This window comes from Pavona decussata, unplaced genomic scaffold (assembly GCF_977016875.1).
Source record: "Pavona decussata unplaced genomic scaffold, jaPavDecu1.1 SCAFFOLD_38, whole genome shotgun sequence".
NCBI classification, from domain to species: domain Eukaryota; kingdom Metazoa; phylum Cnidaria; class Anthozoa; order Scleractinia; family Agariciidae; genus Pavona; species Pavona decussata.
This window is the reverse complement of record NW_028145460.1, coordinates 3,913,680-3,938,163: the sequence shown is the minus strand read 5'-3', so window position 1 is coordinate 3,938,163 and position 24,484 is coordinate 3,913,680. Positions and strand designations below refer to the sequence as shown.

The 24,484-nt window shown below is 39.8% G+C and overlaps 2 protein-coding genes across 2 annotated transcripts; one reads left to right on the top strand and one right to left on the bottom strand.

The window, feature by feature from the left end:
• Nucleotides 1–1,511: 1,511 nt before the first annotated feature.
• On the bottom strand, nt 1,512–7,504 carry LOC146483689 (elongation factor Ts, mitochondrial-like). The gene is made up of 3 exons (XM_085105554.1): nt 7,391–7,504; nt 4,339–4,631; nt 1,512–3,558 (listed from the first exon to the last, which is right to left on the bottom strand). The coding sequence occupies exons 1-3, from the start codon at nt 7,476–7,478 to the stop codon at nt 2,920–2,922; spliced, it is 1,020 nt and encodes a 339-aa protein (XP_084961680.1). The 5' UTR covers nt 7,479–7,504; the 3' UTR covers nt 1,512–2,919.
• Nucleotides 7,505–7,584: 80 nt separating this feature from the next.
• On the top strand, nt 7,585–23,246 carry LOC146483688 (uncharacterized). The gene is made up of 13 exons (XM_085105833.1): nt 7,585–7,628; nt 7,713–7,802; nt 9,983–10,075; nt 11,017–11,118; nt 11,632–11,775; nt 12,136–12,170; nt 13,724–13,917; nt 14,960–15,042; nt 15,400–15,471; nt 16,495–16,582; nt 17,925–17,972; nt 18,926–18,993; nt 19,471–23,246. Exons 1-13 carry the CDS (start codon nt 7,599–7,601, stop codon nt 21,949–21,951), a joined length of 3,528 nt encoding a protein of 1,175 aa, XP_084961959.1. The 5' UTR covers nt 7,585–7,598; the 3' UTR covers nt 21,952–23,246.
• Nucleotides 23,247–24,484: the final 1,238 nt, after the last annotated feature.

Sequence of the window (24,484 nt, the reverse complement as noted above, 5' to 3'; positions counted from 1 at the left end):
GTTAAAAATAGTGGAGGGGGGGGGGAGGAAATAGGCATAAGTACAACTGTAAGGGGTAGAGAGGGGAGGGGCGTTTGTCCGTGTTGTGACATAAGGTATAGATAGATTGGTACTGTTGTGGGATGGGTATGGTGAAATGCGGGGCTAGTTTGGTCAAGCACTAAAGTGGTTGATAACTCTGGTAAAACGCCCTAACCCAATCCGGTCCTTGCAAAAGCTCTCTTAAGTTAAGAAGTATCTTAAGTATTGTCAGTCTAACAATAGCCTATTGTTAGTCTAACAATAGCCTTTTATTAGACTAACAATGGGCTATTGTAAAAGAGATATTTCTTAGGATCAATCTTAACCGTAGGAGGGCCTCGTAAACCCAGCCCCTGACTAATAAATCTCGAGGTCCTATAAACTACGCTTTTTTGTCAGTGTTCCTACCCTTTGACTCAGCTGTTAACGGCGATTACGTAACATTAAGCAGGAAATAAAGCCATATCAAGCAAGTCAAATTAATCCATCCGTATAGTTTATCCGGTCGATAAAGAAAGCTAGTCTTCCAACAACCAAGATCAGGGAGGGAACAAGGGGAGACTGGTACACAAACTATAGTCTTCACGCAACCGTATGGCATACGTTGCAGTAAATAGTGTAACTTGTTTACTTTCAAGGAGGGGTGGGTGGGGGGAGGGTTAAGCGGTCCTATCCGAGTACATGTACATTTACACCAGCATTATCTGTTTCTCTTGAAACAGTTGAAACTCGAGCTTTTGTCGCACCATGCTTAATTCCTATAGAAGTCCGGGGGAGGTCCGGCGTCCAACTTAGATTTAGAATGGCATACGACAGAGCAATACTCCCAGCAAGGTCTCCAAAATAAGCCGCTGTCAGCAAAGTGACAATGATACAAATGTTGTGTTTTATGATTCGTGTTTGAATCAGTTCATTCAGTCGGTACCAGAGTACAGATGACGTAAAACAAAGGAGAAAAAAAAGACGGAAGACAAAACAACTCTCAACAAGCCCTAACTACAATAAGTCAAAAAGAATACAAATACAATGCTCTCCGGTACCCGCAGAAAGACCCACTGCACGTATATTCATATATCATAAACTACTGATTAAAATTCTTGTACGACGTCTGAACGAGCAAGCTAATTTATAAAGCTAGTTTTCCTTGGCGACATGAGCTAGTAAGCGGGCTATAATCGGAGTCATGTTCTCGCAACCTCATCCTCTGGGTCTCTATGATGGCAAGTAATTCATGTTAAGGTCCCATATAGTCACCCACATAACACTAACACTCTTTGACGGTGACATCCAAGATGGTGGACACGACGCGGACACGTCCTGTCTCCTCATGTCCGCCATCTTGGATTTCACCCCCGAAGAGACTCTGTAATCGAATCTGAGAAAACTGATTGCATTTGGAAAGAAAACTAACTTTTTTTTCCCTCAAACAATTTGAAGCCGGACGGCATTACAGACAGAAAGAGATAGAAACACAGAAGGATTAAAAGACCGCCTTTTGCATCCTTTTATTACATGCATGGCACCATATTTCCTTATGTACCGCACTGTAAGCTGTCTTAAAATCTGCACAAGCTCTAGTACCCTGGCGTTTTTTTTTTTCCCAACCTTTACCAAGTAACAATGTACATTAAAGATGCAGATGAAGGCCGAAGCATAACGTCTGAACTGGTGTTAGGGAAGTGTTCAAAACTTCTATACTCAAACAGGACCCACCAAACCCCAAAATAGATGGTGGCCTCTGCCTGCACCCCCCTTCCTCAACCTCAAAAGATGGTGTCTTTTTTGCATAGCCACCCCTCTATCCAGCAGTAAAAAAATGACAGAGAGATTCAAACTCACTTTTCGTGTTTATCTAGGGATGCTGACTCTTGCTAACTTAATATTTCTGTGTAAACTCAAATTTTAAAGCCAATAAAATTTTGTCGGTAATGTTCACGAGATCGGTGGTGTCTTTCATAACCCCCCTACCCCAGACAAGGTGGGTCCTCTTTGAACAAACTTGTTATGATCAGTTCCCTTCTGTACCACGCATGGGAAAGGTGATAACGTTTTCAATTTGTAGACTGTGTCCACTGGAATATCATCTCTTTCTTAACTTTGTTGTATACCTTTTTTTTTGGGGGGGGGGGGGGGTGGGAATTACTCAGGGACACCCAACGGCTAATTTCGTTGAATATCTTCCGGAAGGTCTTCATTGCCTCGGATTTAGTTTTAAAGAAAATTTATAGTTTTCTTTGGGAAAGTGCCAGCTCAAAATTTCGTAACACTGGAAAATTATAATTAATTCCTTTCCTTTGCAGAGGGACAAATCAGGTCAGATAGCATTAATCTTTCGTAAAGTCAATACCAGCTCGTAAATTCGCGAAACAAATTGTGTTTCCTAAAATTTTCTGACATTCAAACTTCCAGCTAAATCATCTGTCAAACAGATCACATCCCATTGGCCGATGCAAATATTCTTTTACAAGGTAAATAAACGAACTGGGAACACAGGAGACAACATCTTGTTGTGTTTTACTTTAACGTTTGCATTAGGTGAACCTGAATTATTTACTGGTAGTTGATGCATTGGTAAATAATAAAATGCAATGTGCTTTCTAACGATTAAAAACCGTACGAAAGAGGTGGAAATACAGGCCTACTTTTATTAATAGCTAATTCCTGGCTGTCTATAATGCGTTTTGGCAGACAGATTGCTAAAAGTGAAGAACAGCACAACTCCACCGACTGTTGGTCGACTGTTGGTTGCCTGTCAGCCAACTGTTGGCTTACAGTTGGCTCCAGGTCAATGGAGGTGAACTGTTCTTCACTTTTACCAACAGATTTATGTAACTGCGAACTTTGAAGTGCTTTAATTAGAAAATTGAAATATGTCGAAGTCATTAAAGCAATAACCAGTTAAGCACCACATTCATATCTAACGAAATCAACAACTTCCACTTCTTCTCTGTTCAACAAATCCTTCACTGTCATGCTGCCATCTAGCAAATATTCCTGCTCAAGAAGAACATCACTTGTGTCACCCTCATCAGCTGCCTCGTGAGCACTGCTATCTTCTGCAATAACCTTTGGATTCATTCCCACAACGTGCTGAGCCAATTTATTGGCCAAGTTCAAAATGGAATCCACAGTAGCTTCATCTTTCTTTGGTTTCAAGGCGACCACTCCACCAAACCTCCCCATAGAACACCCTTCCGATGAGGTCACAAAGGGACCGTGAACATAGCTACCAATCACATTCTTTACTTCAGTTGTCAAGGTAACGGCCTTGGTTATTTTAATGTTTTCTCCTAGCTTGCCAATCGTTCTGGCGACAGATTCACCCACTGTCTCTCCACTGCCGTTTTGAAGTTCCTCGTTTCGCAATTTATGCTCTGGTATAACCTCTCTCAGGTGCTCAAGCTGACCGCCAAATGCATTAATTTTTTGGTTTTGATCAACAATCTTCTTGCGTTTCACCATTGCTGCATTTACTACTTTAGACACCAAGTCCACAAATAATTCATTCCTGGCTACAAAATCAGTTTCACAGTTAACCTACAACACAAAAAATTAATAGTTAAGGTTAGGAATGTGCACGTTCAAGAATAGCCCATTTCACAGTTCCATACCTAGTAACCTGGCCTTCAAGTGGAAGGAAGGCTGGAGCTGACTCAGTTTTGATACAGACCCCACTGCTTTTCATATGAAAATAGTGCTGTTCTTATGCTACTAGTTCATATTAATTTTTACATATGAAAAGCGCTGAGGTTTGCATCAAAACTGAGTCAACTCCACCCTTGCTTCCACTTGAAGGCCAGGTCACGAAGCACACAACTGTAAAATGGGCTGTTATCTTCTTTAGGACAAGACACCACCTTTGCATGTATAGATCACAATGAAAATAATTATTTTTAATGACAGAGTACTTAAGTGGACACTGGACTTTTCCTGTTGTCCCCCAGGCCAGACTCTCCACTGTCAGTTGAGGTCCTAGCTGTACCATTATTTTGTGAATCAGAAACAATTCTTGACAGTTATTTTGTCATTATCATTAAAATATATTTATATATTATTCTTGGGACTTAAGGAGGTAATCTCTCTCCTGGTGCCTAAAGGAAGGGTGTCACACTCATGGCACAGGTAAATAGGTTGGTTTCTACTTTGTCAGGTTGTTTCCTTTGATGAGACACTGTCTTTACTCAGGTGTATTAAAATAATTATGGAAACAAAATGTCAAGGGTAACCTTGCAAATGGACTAACATCCCATCCACTGAGGAGTAGTAATATGCCCGTTACTTCATGCCTCAGAAGCAAGATCAAGTGACGGTACTCACCTCAACCATAGCAGCATGGTTACCATCCACCAAGACACCCACAAGTCCTTCAGACGCTGCCCTCCCTTGCAGTTTAGTAGCCTTCTGCCATCCCTGCTTCTCTGCCTCCGCCTCTAGCCATGTCACGGCTGCATTGTAATCATTGTTGTTTAGTTGTAGACTCTCCATGCACTTGGCAAAACCAAATCCTGTTTCCTTCCTCAGCTTAGAAAGTAGTGACTTATCTACTTTGACGGCGGTCCGCTCATTGGAGCTCAATAATCGAATCTGAGCAGCTGACACTGAAAATGATCCTGAAAATAACATACAAGTTGTAAAAAATAAGTATGTTATGTTTAAAGGCTAATAAACCAATTACAAAATCATTTGATATACATTATTTGTATCTTTATAACTTGGTTACATCAAGAACTTTGTGAAAGCTCAAGGCTTGACATAAATTTTCTATTGCAAATAAATCAAGAAGGTATAAGAACGAAAATGGAAAATATGTCACTTTCCTACTGTCATACCTTCTCAACCCACTCATCCAATTTGAGATGAGAAAGGGGCAGATGTCAGGACTTTTGTACCAGAATCTTCTCTTATAAGTAAGATATTACCATATAGCTATTCACGCCATCCCCACTTTAAGGTCCTGGCGAGAGAGAGGGGTAAAACTCCATAAAAATGTGAGGGGGATTATATATTTCTTCCCTGGAATTTTGAAATGAACCCGTAAAAGGTAACAGAATCTTGATTTCCTGGTGTGGCTCAAATTCATTTTCACCCCTAACTAGGGAGGACTATTTCTTCTGACAAAAAGGGACTCAGTTCCCCTGACCAAGTTTATCAGAGGATACAAAATGGTAGTTGGTACCAAGTTAGCAGTACTAATCCAATCATTTTAACCCCTGAAAGGTATGATCGCCACCCTTGTTATATTTCTGTGGTAGTTTCCCTTCTCCTCCCCCTGGCCATAAATTATCTTCATCATGTGCTCTGTGGCAAACATATTTTAAGTTTCTTGGTAAAAATGCCATATGCTTAATACTCTAGATTGACACTAATGTAGTTAAACGTTGCACAATGATTAGCCCATGACTGCCAAGTCACAATGTACACGTATAACTCCTCAAAAAGCTTGGGTAAATTTAAATGAAAAACGTTGCATTATTTAGAAAGATTTCTGCACAGCCCAATGTACTGATATCACACATGCATCCCTGTCATCATACTATCCCTCCTCCACAAACAGCAAGCGTGAATGGAGTTTGAGTCCAAAATAGGAATAAATAATTAAGGTATAGGGCTGTGTGGGAATCTTGTGAATTGTTTTTTAGTTCACCATTGCTGGTCGATACCAGCTGATCAATAGAAATCAATCATTGATTGGTATCATCGTGATCATTGATAAAACTGATAATAATGAAGGGTGCCGGCATGGGGAAAAAAAGCTCTAGTCAACACAATCATTGGATCAGTGTAAAAAGCTGTCTACCTCACATATAACTGCCAACTTTTTCTGAGTCAAATGTGTGAGATTTTCGTCTCGTCATGACTGGGATTTCCGAAAACGTCCCAGCCACTTCCGAAGATTTTCGACTATTTTCCGAAGACTTCCAAACATTGTCGAAAATGTCCGAAGATGTTCCAACGACCTTTGAACACTTCTGATTCGAACGGATTGTGGACGTTTGAAAGCTTTTGCAAAAATTTTAGCGTGTTACAATACAGTTAGGACACAAAGTCAACATTAAGCGCCTTTTCAGGGGAAATTTAATTGAATTTTTGTTATTAATCGTGTTAATTAAAGAACAACTCGTCCGGATTTGTGAGTCAGGCGTGAGAAGTTGTCCTTGATGCGTGAGATCGATGTCTTTAGTCCACAGGCGTGAGACTCACGCATAATGCGTGAGAGTTGGCAGGTATAGTCACAAGTAACGTAAAACAAAGTAAAGATAAAAATAAATTCCACCTAAATTCCTGTTGCTTTAGCTATTGTGTGAACCACTGCCTAACGAAAACCAATAGCATATAATAATAGCTAATTATAGTAATATCTTTAAATTATAAAATATAATTTTAACCGGAAACTCCACTCCATTCCTCCACCAGGAAATCAATACAAATTCACTTGGGGCTTTTTTCTACGCACTCATTCAATTGCTTTTTTATTATGCGCCGATCAACTCGAAACTTCAACATCCCCCCCCCCCCCCCCCCCGGGCAAACCCTGGGCATTTGAACTTTTGAAGATTGGATCGTTCAAATTCCCGCCCCCTCGGGCCAAAATGGTGTTCAAAATTTGTCGGTCAAATGCCCCTCCTAAAGAACAATCGTTGTCGGCTCCTGTCATGATTACTTCAAAAACCACAACTTTAACATTGAAACCAATGATTGGAAATTGAATTTATTAAGTCGGACAATGTCAATCAGAAAGTGCAAGCTGTTCTAACTCCGAAACACGGCAAAGGTTGTTAATAATTAGTTAGCCGGCTATGTAGAGTGTTGTTCGAGTGGCAGGATATTCTGCAATTTAAGCCAAAGCGGTTTTTCATTCTACAGTGTTTATTTCTTTCACTATTCACTGCGGGACAAAGCCGCAGCTTGACTCATTGTATAAAAAATCTACATCGTTTATATACAATCTATAAAAATAATTAATATTTAAGCACTCTCACTTTTGAAGACCTTTTTTTGTAAGCTTTTTTTGTAATGCTGTATCTCTTCCTTTAAACTCTTCCATCTCGCCCAAACACGTGTTTATAGCTGTTAGCGACTTCGGCAACCCCCAAAAAAGCGATTTGAAATCTGACACTTCCGGTTCAATTTTCCCCACCCCACCCAGGCAAGGTCAAATTCCCCACCCCCGGGAAGGCCTTACACGTCAAATTCCCCACTCCCGGGCACAGAAAATAGTCAAATGCCCGGGGTTTGCCCGGGGGGGGATGTTGAAGTTTCGATTTGATCGGCGCATTAGTTGCTTTTCAAAGCAGCCTCTGTTTGATCATTTTGGTAAACCTAAAAAGTATCAACGACGAGAAATAAACCCTCGATTAGCTAATTATACCTTGAGTCATTCTTGTGCTGGACAGAACTAATCTCGCTCCTAACCAACTCGAAGCGCACATTCTGGAACAAGCCATGATTGCCGCCATCTTGAAAGTGGTATTGTCGAAGAGAACCTGGGAACTAGATTAAAAAAACAAAATTTTCTTTCCTCCCCCTCCCTTATTATATAGATTGAGAGCGCCATATCGAGGCTGCAGGATCAAAACATGGCTGCCACGGCGGAAGTCTATTCTCTGGTAACTCGCCCTTACCTTTCACCTCAAAATTTTTTAAATCCTAGCTTCTTACATTTTAATTTCGTATCTATTTGAACGCTATAGACTCGGGTTCCTCCTCATCTGGAAGGAAATCTGGTTCTTCACAAACCAACCAAGTTTGGTATACCGCGATCAAAGCGAGGTTTCTTTGTGGTAAGCTTGCGTAAACTTCTGTTAAATTTCATTGTGTCTAATATTGATACTTCCGGGATTACGATTTTTTGTCTTCGGTGACTTGGAAATTTAACGAACATTCCAAGTAGGGAAGCATAAAGTTGTTGTAAAGCTGGCAGCACGATTTCGAAAATGAAACCGTAAAATAAGCTTATTCGGTTTCGTCGTGTGCATCATATTTGCAGACGTTTTAGGCTTAAAACGTTTCAGTGCACAATAACCAGTTAAAATGTCCTATAGTACATGTATTCAGAACTCATCAGGAGGTCTCATTATTATCAATAATGTTTGCAATCTCCAGCAAGATAAATAAAGTTGCAGAAAAAATCCATACCCACCCCATATGCGTGGAAGATCATTGGAAATTCTTAGGGGGAGGGGGGTCTTAAAAGTCGAAATTTTAGAAGCAAAGTATGAAGCTAAACTGGAATATCCCGGGGGGACAGGGGGTGCAAAACAAAAAACCTTCTGTGGGGGGAGTATGGATATTTTCTGGAACTGCACAATGTAAAACAGACATGTCTGCTACCCATTCACCCAGATCGTCATCATCATCATCATCATTTGAGAGGGCTTATGCTGGGGCAAGACTGCAGAGTATGGCAGGACTGGATGATATCTTGCATGTGCAAAGGCATTTTACTGGCATGCAAGACATTCAGTATGATCTTCAAAGTGACGGCAGTGCACCCAGATGCGAGTACGTTGCTTAACACTTCAGTTTTAAACCTCACCTGGAGACTGGAGATCTTATCTCCAATTTGCAATTGTTCGCAATTTTTCAGTAATGAAAAAAGTCATCTGAATCATACTCCTTCTTCCCCGTTGTCCATTGTTGCCATTTTGAATTTCTATTCTTATAACATATTTCGAAATTATGTAGTGTAGGCCCGTACTATTTATTCTTTAGTACACACTTAAGTCAGAGTGGAAACTTACATGTAAAATTCTGACTGAAAACGGTTTTAGCAAAGGCTGTTTTCAGCGGGCATTGTAGAAGCTCTCATGACTGGTCTCACATGACTGACTTGCTGCCTTTCTACAAAACAATAGAACATTTTTGAACAATACCCCCAATGCTAAAAACAACACCAGTTGCTACACAATTAAAACAATAACATTACAATCTGCAGACTGGATAGGCCAGGCCTTCAGATCGGAGTGTTAGTACAAGATTGAGTACAAAATTAATACGACTTTCAAATTTCAAACCAGCTGTGTCCCCAGAACTTTGGCTCCTTGACTTCTTGTTTACCAGCAGATTTACAAGGAGACCCTAAAAACAAGATCGGTGTGACAAATGGTTACCTAAACCATGCAAGCTAGATTAGAAAACTCATACTCATACTCAATCTCGTACACATAGTCAAGTCTGAAGGTCCCTGATATGAGATTTTAGGGGGCTTAAAATCGCTTACACGTTTGTAATGGGGTAAGCCTGACTGAGGTTGGATGTTTAAATGTATTTTTTCGGAGGGGCTCATATTCAAAATTTTATTTGTATCATGTCAAAGTTTGTGGTTTAGATGATATTAGCGTAGTATAATAATTCCTCGCGAAGCGAGGTTAATAAATTTGTCGGACCGAAGGCCCGCCGAAGGCCGCGCTCGGGAGCTAAGCCGTGAAAATTCGAGCCGAACATATATTTATATATATGTATGTTTATATATTTCCGTGAAGGTGTCCGCATATTGCCTAGCAACGGTGAAAAACAAAGTATGAATGACGTCAGGTTGTCTGGCGTCGTCTGCAGCAAAATTTGCATACATCGGGAAAGTTTGCGTGTCGGATAAAATTTAATCAATATTCCCTGGATACAGATCAATCTCTCCAGAATCTTTTCCCTTTCTTCCAAACGTTTTGTGGCCGCGGTAAAATAATTTTCCGTGGGAAATAAATTCATCAAACACGACAGCATTGCACGCCCGTTGTACATTTCACCTCGTCAGAAGTAGATTTTTAACCGCAAACCGCAAACTAGCCTGTGGAACTACGAAAAGACCATGCTCATCAAAATAGTTGCTATGTTCAGAAACCTTTTAATCTCCTCATTCGATGCTACAATACGAGTAAAGAGGGCTTTCCACCCAGCCCCAGCTTCGCGAGGTTTTGCAAGTCAGGTATTTCTAGTTTATTAATTTGCTTTTTTTTATCAACAGCTTTTGGAAACAGTGATACATCAGTATGAAAGTGAAAAAACTTATCGTAAAGGACAGAGATCAATCAAAGAGTTTGAAATACAACTGGAGGAGGTGCATTTATTTGGTTATTTATTTTATTTTTTTGGAGTGGCATTTAGACTAGAGTCAATATAGATTTTAGTTGCTGTTATCTCCAGTATAAAGTTGCCATCATACAAAATAGTCATTCAGTTGACCTGAGCACCATACTTTAGTAAAGGCGATTTTGTATACTTTCTTTTGTGGGGGGGAGTTTTCAGTTCAGTCCTGGAAGCATATCAGTACACGCCATGTCTTTGGTGAATTTAATTACCACTGCAGCTGTTTGCCATGTAATTGACAGAAATCTTCAAGCTCAGTAGCCTTTTGTACTTCGTGATTTTTTGTTAACACTTTCATAGCTTTGTGGCTTAATAGTTTACAGTGTATAATTTAAATGTTGGTAACAACAAAACAACAACAACAATTTATTATGACAAAAGACAAATTACAATATTACATACCCACAATTAGCAAGGGCTATTCGAGGTGGGTAGCATTTACAGTTGTTTGCACACTCAGAACGAACAGAAAATTAACAGCACAAAAATAGAAATGATTCATTAAACAAAGAGAAAGAGAATTAAATAAGAAAATAAATGAATAAATAAAACACCTGAATGACTAATTATTATTTAGAAAGTTAAATGTAAGCTATAAACTAAGTAGTGACATAAGATTGATATGAGTTACAGCGTTTATATCAACATACACCTCCTCAGTCTCCAGAACCTTTAAAAGCAATTCATGCAGTTTACTACATGTACATCTCCCATATACATGATTGTACTTTCTGCCGTAGATTATTGTTATGTAATTTTTATGCAAATTGTTATTGCCCATGACAGGAATTTTCAGTAGTTCTGTAAATTAGTTAGGTTGCTACTAATATTATTATCTACCTTTCAGAACCACAGGAAAATATTTTGAGTCGATCTTCATTTTTGTTACATCATTTCCTTTCTTATGTTAAGGTGTGCGGCATCACAGAATTTTTGATTCCCAGTAAACAATACAGGAACTGTAGCTTCAGCCTGACACTTTATAATGGAATGGAACACACATTTTCTGCTGAGGTAAATAGTCAGTGTATGTCTGACTCATAGAAACCTGAGAGAGCATGACTCTTTGTCTTAAAAGTATAAGTGGATTATTTTAACAGTGATCAGCATCAAATTTCTCCTTGTAATATCAATAATCATTTCAACCCCTGTGTTCATGAGAATTAAGGATGTGATCACCCAAGGCAGTGAATTTTTTTGATATTTTAATAACTTCTCCCCAGTACTTATATAATAAGAAAAGTATGAGAACAAGATAAGAGATTTTGATTTTGATATAATTTAGGGGTTAAAGGGTTAAAAAGTGCATGCATGATGTATTAATTGAGCATTACAAACACTGTGTATAATTTAAATGCACACTTCATGTTAGCTTATGTTTCCGACTCTTTCGCTTTCTTTTGGGCCGAAGAAAACCCAACATAAATTCTTGTCAGTGTATTAACTTTGTTATTCCTTATAATAATATTTTTGGCATAATCATGTTGACTGCCACACTGACAATGTCTTATTTTAAATGATGCTCAGTCCAGAGAAGCAATGGAACAGTGGGTGAATGGTTTGAGGGCAGCAAAAGAATTCTGGACCCAGAGGGAAGAAGTCAAGAGAAAGAAAAGACAAAGGCCAGCTCATTCTATTGATCCTGTCTCAGTCCACAATGAAGATAAACTGGTGAGTGCACGAGATTACCTGCAATTAACCTTTTTTGTTGTTTCATAGACATTCAGTGACCATCTGATGCCACTGCATGGCACTAACTAATTGATCTGCCATCAATCTTTTCTTTATGCCATCATCTCACCGTGCTATCAAGTTTTAATTTCCACTGCTTTCTTTAATAAATGTCTGTTTGTATAAGCTTACATAATTTTCCTTTTTCAACTGTCAGGTTAAACGTTGGCTCATGGCCTAAACAGTTTTTTCTTTAAAATTTTAATTTCAGCTATTTTAGACTATTAACTGTACTGCAGTGTATAAAGACAACTCTCAATATAACGATAAATTTAATTCTGGTTTCACATTTTCCTCTAGGATGACAGCCTTTCTTGCCATTCAAGTGAGGATAGGTAAAATGTCTTATAGTGTAGCTCAATAGTGATCTGTAAGTGGCTATTAGGGATGGTGCCTGTTAATGCAGAGGTATTTTTGTACAGTTTATGAGTATTCACGAAAGAAGATCGTAGCAAGGGCTATTGAAATCCAAAACGAAACTAAACTGGGGGTAAAACGCATTTTTCAAAGATAATTATTAAGAAACAAATATTATCATTCAATCTGAAAGGGTTTAAAATTCATAACAATGTATGACATTGATATCGTGGTATCTCTGAAAATGCTTACACTAATTGTACCCCCAATTTCATTTTGGATTCCAATAGCCCTTGTGAAGATTTTCTTCTCCTGCCTAGTCATAAACCATACAGAAATACCTTTGCATCAGGGAACACTGTCCTTGAAAAATCCGAATTTCTCCAAGACCAATGTCTTATGATGAAAATGTTAAACACAATGTGTTGTATTAAACAAAACACTGTGTATTGAAATGCACATTTCGTTTTAGCGCATGTTGCAGACTCTTTTGGTTTCATTTGGGTACTGAAGAAAAAACTTAAAAAGTAAAAAGTAAAATTCTTGCCATCCATTTAACAGTCACTTTTCTTAGAAACAGCATGTTGGTGGTTGTGGGCACTTGATAGACATGCTACACATTGTAGACGGCGGGTATAGGGGGGGCCTCCCCCCCCCTTATTTTCTAGACCAAAACCAAAGCGCGTGGTGCTGAGGCACCGAGATTTATGGTTTCACAAAGACAAGCAAGTCGAGCATCCAACAGCGTGTACCCAACCCACCCCCCACCCCCCCCCCTCCACCCTCGCCCCACTTCAAATCCAAATCCAAATCCAAATAACTTTATTTATCCACGGTATTCTCATCATTTACACTAGGTACTAATAAAAATACTAGTTACAAAATTCGTAATATAAACTATCTAAACCTACAATAAATTAAGTAAACTACTTTACACGAGAGCCGTGTTTGATTAAGCAATTATATTAAAAGAAGCCGCTGCTGCCAGCATGGAAAGATGCTAGAGATCCTGCCTGCCGCAAGTGAGTTGGTAAACTGTTCCATAACACCGCACCACTATACCTGAATCTGTTCTTAAGAAAATTGGCACGGGGAAGGGGGACAGCAAGTTTATCTTCAGTGTTGCGAAGAGAATTGCCAGTAATGGTGCTACGCTCGACAAATCAGTCTAGATCGAAGATAATCAGGAGCGAGCCCTTTTAGAGATTTTTGTATCTGGCGCTGAGATTCAAGCTTTCTCCACTTCAACACTTGAAAAAGGTTAAAAAACTTAACCGAAGGTCTGGGTCTGCCACTGACGTTATTGACAGTAGCTTTACATTAATGCTGGAAAATGTTGATTTTCGGAACTTCGACAACTGGCCACTGGACACAATTTGGTCACTTAATACTCAATTAACACCAATAATACTTAATTAACTAGTTAATACTCACTGTTAATACTCAATTAACAGAGCTTTGACTACATTAGCGGTCACCCTTTTTGAGCAAAGGTGATTTTTGTATTTATTCTTTGCGTTGCTTTTCGTAGAAACCTTTCCCAGGTACAGGTAACCACATGGGATGGAGTGACGCACAAGGTTCTCCTTCCTCTCATGTTTGATGTGGAAGAGCTTCTGTCCGCATTGAGTGGAAAAACATTAGGCCTAAGATGCACTTCTTGTGCCATCTGTAAGCTCCAGCAATCGTCAATGGAAGTATGGACTGTGAATGACAGTGGAATTGGTAATTTGTTTTCTGTTTTGAATCGAGGGCACTAATGGTTAAGTTTTAAGCTAGCAGTGCCGCGTAATTATTTTAGTAAATTCAACAACTTTAAAGCTTCCTGTGAATTATTAATCAATCAATCAATCAATCAGTCAGTCAGTCAGTCAGTCAGACAGTCAGTCTGTCTATCAATCAAGCAATCACTGTATTTTAGTGTGAACGGTATTAAGCACAGAGTGTCTGATTATTGTGCACACTTTTCATATCGAATTGGAATTTGGAATTTTGGAAATGACACGTTGGTTTTTTTAAGAGAGTGGAAGACCGGAATACCCAGAGAAAAATATCTTGGAGCAACGAGGAGAGTCAAAAACATACTTTTCTTTCAGTTTCAAAATACATCTACAGCTCAGGCGCGCACAAGTGAACGAAATTTTTATACGTGCCATTTAAACACACAAGCTTTCGATGGACGACTAAGGGGACTCAAACCAAAAAAAATTTCGACTCTTTGACTTGCGTTTGGTGACAAAAAGGTGAAAAACTTTCCCAAGGCGAAAAACTTTGCGAATTTCAGGTTTGTTCAAAGTGAACGCACGTCATCGCAATTTATCACTCATAATATTGATATCGAAAATAATGCCAAACATAGGACTGGTATGAAATATCGTCAGACGTATTGGATCGATTTGAAAAACTAATATCGGTACACTCTTTTTAATTATCGCACGTATACTCATTGCGACAAGTCAGTAGTCAAACGGAGTCATCTAGAAAGAAATTTACGTCATCTTGCAACTGTTTGGTTAGAATTAAAACAAAAAGAATGTCCAAATGAGTAAAATACACTTTATTGATTGTCGCAGAAATACATAACAATGTATCCTTGTGTAACATATAGCTGTCACAATAATATCGCAAACTCGTCATCATCATCATCATCATCATCATCAACTCTACTGTCCCTTACATCAATGAATAGATTTAAAAATGCTACGTGTTTTTATTAAAATGAAATATTTCAATGCTACTTATAATCAGATGTTTTAATTTATTTTAGGGGAGAAACTAGATCGCGGGGACGGTGCACTGAACGTGCCAAAACATGGACGACATTTTTATCTCTTAGTGCACAACTATAAGGTAAGAAATAACAGCCTCATACCCACCCCCTAAGCACACTCTCTACTCACCCCAATCTTCCTCTGCTTTTAAAATCCGAGATGGCGGCTATAGCGTTTCCTCGGCGTTCCCTCGTCGTAAAAATACGCCTGGATGGCAGGCTACGCTACAAATACACTGTACCTGTAAAACACCCATTTTTTGACCAGTGAACTAAAGAATCGTCAAATAGGAAAACAATGTTCCTTTGCAAGTTATAAATGTAGTGCACATGAGTGGCCAGTGAGTTGCATTTTGTGTTGTTAAGTGTACGTTTGTCATCTCATTAAAATTTTTGCTGAAGAAATAATCTCGTTTTTGTCTTAATTAATCCTCTAGCTACTGATAATTCATTTTGAAGATGGTACATTTCAAGTCCTTCCTTGGCTAGTTTCCTTGAAAGCAAAGGAGGTAAAAGATAAATTGAACTTAATTTTCGTTTTTTCTTCTGACTTCTCGTGCGTCCAATTTTCTTGACTTCACACGTTCATTCTTTTTTTTTTTCGTCCTTCATCTTTCTCAATTTCATTTTCCGTATAGTTTATTTTAGTTAATATAGTTTGTAGTAAATATTTAACTCTTGAGGGAAACAGTAAATTTTGTTTCCCGAGAATCTCAATGTTTCGTCTCGGGAAACCTTGACATTTGAGGAAAACAAGATTAATTGGTTTCGGGAGGGTCCAGTCATCAAGTGATTTTTTTGTATAGTACAACAAAGACATTAAACAGCAGGACCTCCAAAAACAAAAGACAAACAAAACTTTGAGAAACGCGCTGAATCTCGTGACAACATCACGGCACTCTCACTCACGCGCTGTTCACGTGCAAAAACGGTGAACATTCGCCCTCTGACGTCATAGTTTTCGCAAGGTTACACTCTCGTTGTCTTTTGGCAACAAACAGTCCTATTGTTAGATGTCACGTGACTATGAAGTAGCCAATGAATGCGTGTGCTTTGACGGGAAAAACTTCAGCTATATAACAACGCGTTTCGCTATTTTTGCTATACCTAGGATTTCAGTACATACATTCTACCACCTGACGTCATGCACAAAGAGTACCCCCCTAGGCCGTGAAATTTGAATTTTTATGGGCCAATCTATTCTGCAGTCATCAGCCCAATACATGTAGACCTTGCTTCTTACTTTATTTTTATTTTTCTTTGGTAAATATGTGTTTAGGGTTTTATTTTTCTTTTCCGCACTGTAGAGTATTTTCATTGTTTCCTGGCACCGCTACCTTGAGAATCTATTTATTTTCACTTGACAACTTAATGAAATCCAAACAAGAACTAAACCAAGATGCAGAATCTTTTGATGAGGAGAGTACCACCCTGAGAATTCAAAAAGACCACTCCCCGTTGACACTGTGGATAAAAACCAGCCCCTTCCAGTTATGATACCGTGATAGTAAGATTTTTTTGCTCCTTGATAGGTTCCATATCTTCCAATTTTTGCCGACAAGCTGTCATCTCTTGGTTGTGGTAACTTTGGTTTGTTTCTTGTAAATGACAAGGGAACGTGTAAGTGGCAGTTCACTGTAATTTATGCATAATTATGCATGGCACACGATTACCCAACTCTAATAGGTTGAAAATTGTGTGAATCCAATACACCTTATTTGCAAGGTTTGTCTTATTTGTTTTGCCTTCTTGGACTCCTCCTTCTCCCCCCCTCCCCCCGACCTTCGTTTGACGACCATTCTACGTGAAACGGCGAAGGTGCTTGCAGATTAAAACCTCCTGCTTAACGGTCCAACGTCAACATTGCTCGCCAATTTATTAGACCATGTTATTGTAACCGCTGATATTGAAATATTAGCCACTCCATATAGGACCCATTGCAAACGCTTTTTTTGGTCAATTTAAACGTTTTCCCAGCAGTAGGACGCAGTAATTATCGGTGGCGTTTCGCCCGGTGGATAATATCGCAGGGTCTAGGGGAGTTCTGTTGTATCGTATCGGCCACTGTTTACTTATCTTCTCATACATCCTTCGTTGGTGACTACAAAACATTTTTGCTTTGTACAACAAAAATTGACATAACTACTTATGAGACCAAACTGTTTTCTGTTTCCATATCCTTCGATCTTGTGTCGATCTAACGGCTTCTTTCACGGTTTCCACCATATGTACCGTCAAACACAGTCAGCAAACGGTGACCGCTTGCGCCATGACTGTTGAGCAAAGGCCAAAGAATCTTCTCCAGAGAGCATTTTCATTACTGACAGTAAGGCGTTAGCATCATCATCATTTATTTATTTGCCTTACTTAAAAAAAGAAAATTATTCAATTTACGATAATGGCGAGGAGACCTCAAGAAACCACCAGGCTTATAAGAGAGGCCACCTGGGCTGTCATTAATAGATAGAAAATACTTCCAAGCCCACAGTCATTCGGCTCACGATATGTTCAAATCAAAACGTCGAAGACGGCAGCGTTCAAACAGTTTCGTGGTTAGCGGGGTGAGGCATTCGAAGAAAACAGTTTTTGAAACGATCAAATTGAACTCCTTTGGACCTGTGGTTATATTACATTCTGACAAATATTAGATGTGTTTGTCAACAGGGTTGGAACGTTTATCCTGTTAGGACCCGTTTGAACGTTCCAACGACAGATCATTCTCCATTTCTGTGGAGTTCGCAGAGATAATGTTTTGACAAGTGGAACGGTAACGTGCAATGTTCCGTCCGTCCTCTTGCGTCGGGTCATCATGGGTAATCTAGGCCATCACGCTACGCCAGCTTTTCAATCTTCATTACATACACACACTATGTAAATGTTCAAGTTATGTATAAATGTGCCCTTAGCCCTCAAGCAGGGAATGGTTTACTGTTTCCTCTCATTTTTTTTTGTTAATTTTCAGCCTTTCTTTTCGATCCAGAAGAGGAACCCTTGAGACACTCATTTACTGGTACGCTCTTTAAGATCTTTTCTTGCCGGCGTGAGTTCAGTTAAATCCTTTTGTGTCTGTAGTTTCGAAATGTTCGCTGTTCTCAGTAGGGTTGAACCGTTGGTTAATCAGTCCCACTCTTTTATGATAAGTGTCTAAACCACTGACGCTCAGAGAAATATGTAATCCTCTTGGAACGTACCGCAAAAGAGTGTACTTAATAATGAGGCGGAATTGTTGCTTCCTGAAATGTTTCTCCGTTTTGCTGGCCTAGGGAACATTTGTTCTCAAGCAATACGTTTCTCAAAAAATTCGTTAACTTCTCAGTTTTTGTTTCCCGACGGCAAATTTTGTGGCATCACTTCGATGTTTTATGTCGTGGCGCAAACAGACAAACAGAGAAACACCGTGAATAGAATTCATTCAAGTTTTCAGTCTCGTTTCTACGGATGTGTATAATTGTGTATGAAGGAAGAAGAGGGTGGGGTGTTTTAGGGGCTGTTTACACGGAGGGAGGAAGATCGTAGCACTAGGAAGATCCTAGAAGGCGGATCAACTTTTCGTTTGGTTTATATGCAGAAATTTCGGTCGGAGTGGTTACCAAGTGGAGAAGGAAAAGAAGAAAAATTGTCGGCCTTTAGCATCTGAACGCTCCGCTGCCGCCCTATTTGTTCGTTTTTGACCCTAGTACTAGGATCTTCCGAGCGACGGTAGTTTACATAGACCTAGGATCTTCCTAGTGCTAGGATCTTCTATCTCTCAGCTAGGAAGATCCTATCTCTAGGAAGATCCTAGCACTAGGGCCAAGTACAACTTTTTGCATGTAAACTGAATACAGAAAACATATGGCGCTAGAATGATCCGCCTTCTAGGATCTTCCTAGTGCTAGGATCTTCCTACCTCCATGTAAACAGCCCCTTATTTGCTTTTGTTCACTTCTCAGTACGATTACTTTGTCTTTGTTTGTATTTTAGGAAAACTGCTTCTAAAAAACAGAGCATTAGCCGCTTTATCACCAAACAGAGACATGCAAAAGGAAAAGGTAGGCTCTATGGAATGTGCTATTCAATGATTGGGTTAGTATCGGAGCAAAACGTTTCAATGTCTGGTTTATCATTTCTTTTAGCCGATAATTAACAATTATTGGATTTAAGAATGATAGGGAGAGCTAAAGACCTTGGACTGTGTTACCCACCTCGCCCTTCGGGTCCTACCTGTGTCATGCTAAAGATGTTTCTGGTTATCATTTTCTCGAATAAGTGCCTTCCGGTCACTACGAGCACTACGAGCCCACTTTTGTCATTAGAACTGATATAAGCACTAACCTCTCCCCAGAAATTTATAAGAAGTTCAGAAGACCTACTTGCTCGAGGAAATACAGTTCATTCAAAACATCACTGCTTTATAAATTTCTTTGCTTCGAGTTTCCACTCAAGTCACCTGGCAGGTTGTAGAATAAATTCTACGTGCAATTTTATTTTGCAAGAGTTTACGTATAGTTTTTGCGATTTGTTTACAGCTTCAAAAGGCCAAGCGGACCAGGAAGAGTCGAACGGCCTTCAAAAAGGTCGAGCAGGATAAATGTAAACCATACAGCAATTTTCATGCAAGAACCTCTAGCAGCACAACTATTACTTCGCCTCACGACGATCTGGTGTTTTGCTTCGACCATTATGGCGAGACTGGTATTCAAAACAGCTCTGAGCACACAGACATTGTATTAGCAACAACAAACGCGGATCAGATAGTCACTTCGTCTGAGAGTAATTCACTTGAGGACGAGAAAAGGTCAAAGGAAAGGGAAAAGGCAGAAATGTTAAGAACATCGGTTAAGAGAACTACCGTCTCACGACCAGAAGAGCAAAGTGCAAGTAGTAATGAAGATGATGCCCTTCTTTGTAATGAAGCAGTTGATAGTTGCTTGCAGGCAGAAAGTGAAGACGAAATGACCGACTGCGTCACGGTTCCCATGAAAGACACTAACGACCCGAGTTTACTGCAAAATGAGATCTTTAACAAAAGTAATTCGTCTGCGTCTTCCCCGCCTCGGAATAGTTTACCGAACACGACGGAGGAACTTTCAAAGGAAGACACTATGGAGCCTCCAAATAATGGAAGTGCAACTGAACAAAAACTTGAAATAACCCAACCTCAAAATATCCCCAGTGGAAATGAATACGTCGAAATCCATTTTGCTGCACTCGAAGAAATTCCTGTACAAGATGATGCTGGTGTTACACCTAGTGATGAAGATCCATCATCATCAGCGTCATCGTCTTCGCCTTCATCATCATCATCATCATCATCATCATCATCATCATCATCAGCAGCAGCAGCAGCAGCAGCAGCAATACACAAAGAAAATAGAGACTGCTTCGATACCTCTGTTTGTAAGGAACGTCCACGGTTTGAAATCCACCAGTGTGACTTTACAACGGTGGGTTCCCCTCGTGTCTTGGAGCTCGTGTTGAAGGTTTCTTCGGGTAACAAAGTGAACGAAGAGGAAGTTGGTGAAGCCAATATGTTTACAAAAATATGTTTGTCTGGCTGGCATTTGCGATGTGAGCATGGGATATGGTCAGTAGTAGAAGAGGGAAGATCATCTATTCCTAGTGGAAATCTTTCCTCTACTGTCAAGGTTCAACTAACAGGGAGCATTGAGGCTTTTTTTCACACAGAGGAAAAAGTGTGGACTGTGGTAGAAAATCAGAATGTTGTTGAAGACTGTTCGGTTCCAGCAAATGTGACTGAGAACCAAACCGTGAATCGTATGTTGAATGCATTGAAAGACGCTTCCGAAAATCGACTTGCTGCCCCCAAAGATGATGATGGTGCTTTCATGTTTTCAGATGTGAAATCCAAAGATTATGTCACTGAAAACACGCCAGATTTAGAATTTTCAACTAGCAAACCTTCTGAAACACATCCAAGGGCGAATGTGCATAAGTCTGATAATTCAAACTTAGACGGATCTCCTCGAGGACGGTTTGATGGTGCCACACAAGGCTTGAGCTTGGAAACTAGCAAACCTTCTGGAACACATCCAAGGGCGAATGTGCGTAAATCTGATAATTCAAGCTTAGACGGATCTCCTCGAGGACGGTTTGATGGTGCCATTCAAGGCTTGAACCTGGGAACTAGCAAACCCTCTGAAACACATCCAAGGGCGAATGTGCACGAATCTTATAATTCAAACTTAGACATATCTCCTCGAGAGGGGGTTGATGATGCCATTCAAGGCTTGAGCTTGGAAACTTGCAAACCTTCTGGAACACATCCAAGGGCGAATGTGCGTAAATCTGATAATTCAAGCTTAGACATATCTCCTCGAGAGGGGTTTGATGGTGCCATTCAAGGCTTGAACTTGGGAACTAGCAAATCTTGTGAAACACATCCAAGGGAGAATGTGCATAAACCTGATAATTCAAGCTCACACCTATCTCATCAAGGGGAGCTTGATGCTGCCATTCGAGGCATCTTCCGTCACATGAATAAATCCGGAGATTGCCCAGACGATACGCTTGATGATAGCAAACATAAAGGCGTCATCAAAAGTGTTTGCGAACCGCTGTGCATAGCCCTTTGGAATGTCTTATCAGTTGGTCTTCGAAAGAAGAGGTTCATTGGTAAACACACGGTATGGGACATAGTCGAAAGTTTCAAAGACATTTCAGGTGATGTTCGTCGAACCGTTGACTGGGTTAACAACAAGTACGCCTGTCTAAGTGAACGACAAAAGTTTCAAGCATTTGTTTGTGAATGTCTCAATATTGGTCATGGTACGCTGCATCTGTGGCTCCAAAGCTTGCTAACCGAAGAAGAAAGCCTTAAAAGGTACTATAATCAAGAAGGCGTGATGTTTCAGCTACCCCATGAAAAGCTGGAAGAACTTGTCATGAATTTATCGCGAATCAGTTCTCTTCCCTTTAAGCTCCATTCGGAGAGCTGGATCAAACCGCAAGGGTACGACCTAAACAGGCCAGCTTTCACTTTTGAATGAAACATATGCTGTATTTTGAAGTTGGCCCAGACGAGTATCCACCTTAAAGCTTTGCAGCAAGAAGGTGTTCTCGTATGTTAGCAGTTTTGAGAAAGAAAATCCTCTTGGCCCACCGAAAAAATTGCGTTTTTCTTCGTATATTAACATGTGTATGTCTCAATGATACAAGTTGCAAAACTCAGGTTGGGGGTACTATATATCTGCCAAAGAAATCGCTGAGTTCGAGAAGTGTTAAGAAGGCCTTCAACTTAAGCCATCTCCAGCCATCTATTCCAGTAGTTTTGTCAACTCTGTCGGAAGAAACTGTTTCAAAGCCGAATGAAAAAATTTAAATAACGATAAATATTCGATCAACCTGAGTAATTCCTTGGAATTATTAGAAATCCGTGCTTGTACTTGTTAGCTGGTGGGAATATCATCATCACTAATCTCCTGTTTTACGAGAATTTGGTATAGAAGGCGGTCAGAGGTAAGGTGAAGTCGTACTAGGAGCCTAATTGGCCCACACGGCTGGAGCTTAACTCGGTTTCTGTGGCGTGCATGAAACGACTAAGATTCTTGCTGTCCCCCCTTGGATGTGCAGCATTACCTCCAGCAGTAATGACATCCTGTATGTCGCCAGTACCTGTTTATACAGCTGGGCAAAAAGAGACAATGGCCGTTTTCATACTAGAGGACGCATTATCTGTCTGGACTAGGGCAAACATTTGTTGTTCGTCTGGTTATGCGTCTCCAGTATAAAGACGGGCACTAGACGCATTATGCGTCTGGGTAATGCGTCCTTTAGTATAAAAACGGCCAATGTGGAGCAAAGTTTCTTGTCTAAGAAAAGAACACAGTAATGCAGAGACCAACAAGACACTGAAAAAATTTGATCATTAACCGATACATGTAGGGGAGTACAAGAGTTGTGGTGTCTCTATTGTAGTGAAAACACTTGGCTCTTTTGATGACTAGTCCACAGTATTTTACCATTGTAGCTTGAAATTGTACATAAATAGTGCGCACACGAAAAGAAGATTTGTTTTAGTCGTTTTTCGTTTATTTTCTTTTCATGAATGACCAAATACAACGATGGCAACAAAGACTCAAATTAGATTTTAAGGTTATGATGAAGGTTGATCATGTAACATATGACCGAAATTGGAATTGGTAAACAGTACTTCAAAAAGTCTTTTTAAATGAGTTACACAACTTTTGTACAACATACTTGAAAAAACAATTTTTAAAAGAATGTGTTATTATTTGATGCTGAAAATTTTAACACTAATCCAATTAAAGAAAGATTCTAACTATCTTGTCGACATCTATGTACCTATTTTTGTTATATATGTGCTGTTTTAAAGGGGATTTTTGTTACCATGGGTATTTTCCTTAGCTAACGTTGTTGAAACTCTCGAAGCGATCGCTTTTGTAAGCGACCATCTTTTTTCAAACGACCATCTTGATTAACCGGCCCTATGTGCAGACGAACTTTCGATGCGTTTTTTTGTTCGTGGGATAAACTTAGTAGGTAGGTATGCATTCGGCAGTCTAAGACGACTATGGAGTCGCTCTCTGGATGGTCAATTCGAGCAATGGGATCAGGGATGGCGCAGTGGTGAGAGCACTCGCCTCCCACCAATGTGGCCAGGGTTCGATTCTTGGACTCTGCGCCATATATATATGGGTTGAGTTTGTTGTTGGTTCTCGTTCCTGCTCCAAAAGGTTTTTCTTCGGGTACTCCGGTTTTCCCCTCTCCTCAAAAACCAACACTTCTAAATTCCAATCCGATCTAGATAGTAAGTGTCCCCAACTAGTGCTCTGCGCTAGATACATTGACACTTAAATAAAGTGATTTATTTTTTATTTATGCAGTGTCAAGTGTGGCTGAACAAGCCAAGACGAGAGTCGAAGTCCTTCCCGCACTGAGTACAAGTGTAATCTGCCGCTGGTCTATGCGAATTATCCGGCCAGAGGAATTATCTATTTTATTTCTTTTGTCTACAAGGATAACTCGTCCGTTTCCCCTTATTTATACACAAACTGAATTATGGGACGAATTAAAAATGCTTGCCTAAATTTGTCTAGACGGATTATCCGTGAATAGAAAAATTCAGTCATCCAACAGGCCGTTTCGAATTTAATTTGGGATCTTTATCAAGACATAGCCTTGTGCACAGTCTTTCTTATCAAATGAGATTTCACTCGCAGGCAAATAAAACTAATTTTCTTGACCACACGTCTCTTTTTGAAAGTGAGACTAATTCGGAAATGGCTTCTCGTATTTATATTTCCTTTCCTTTTCTCCTCAAGACTTCAGGACTGGATTGTTAAGGATCACAGCAGTTCAACTTTGTGTCAAGTCGAATTTATTTCAACAAGGTCCTTCGCCTTCGAATTGTGACCTTGTTTTCGAAACTAAGGCCCTGTTTACACGGAGGGAGGAAGATCCTAGAAGGCGAAACAACTTTTCGTTTGGTCTACATGCAGAAATTTAGCCCGCTCTTGCTACCAAGTGGAGAAGGAAAAGGAAAAAAATTGTCGCCCATTA

Coding starts and splice junctions, on each gene's coding strand:
- LOC146483689 (XM_085105554.1), bottom strand. CDS start 7,478: ATGGCGGCAATCATGGCTTGTTCCAGAATGTGCGCTTCGAGTTGGTTA. Junction 4,632..7,390: donor CAGCACAAGAATGACTCAAG/GTATAATTAGCT, acceptor TGTTATTTTCAG/GATCATTTTCAGTGTCAGCT. Junction 3,559..4,338: donor ACCATGCTGCTATGGTTGAG/GTGAGTACCGTC, acceptor TTTGTGTTGTAG/GTTAACTGTGAAACTGATTT.
- LOC146483688 (XM_085105833.1), top strand. CDS start 7,599: ATGGCTGCCACGGCGGAAGTCTATTCTCTG. Junction 7,629..7,712: donor CGGCGGAAGTCTATTCTCTG/GTAACTCGCCCT, acceptor TGAACGCTATAG/ACTCGGGTTCCTCCTCATCT. Junction 17,973..18,925: donor CTTGAGACACTCATTTACTG/GTACGCTCTTTA, acceptor TTTGTATTTTAG/GAAAACTGCTTCTAAAAAAC.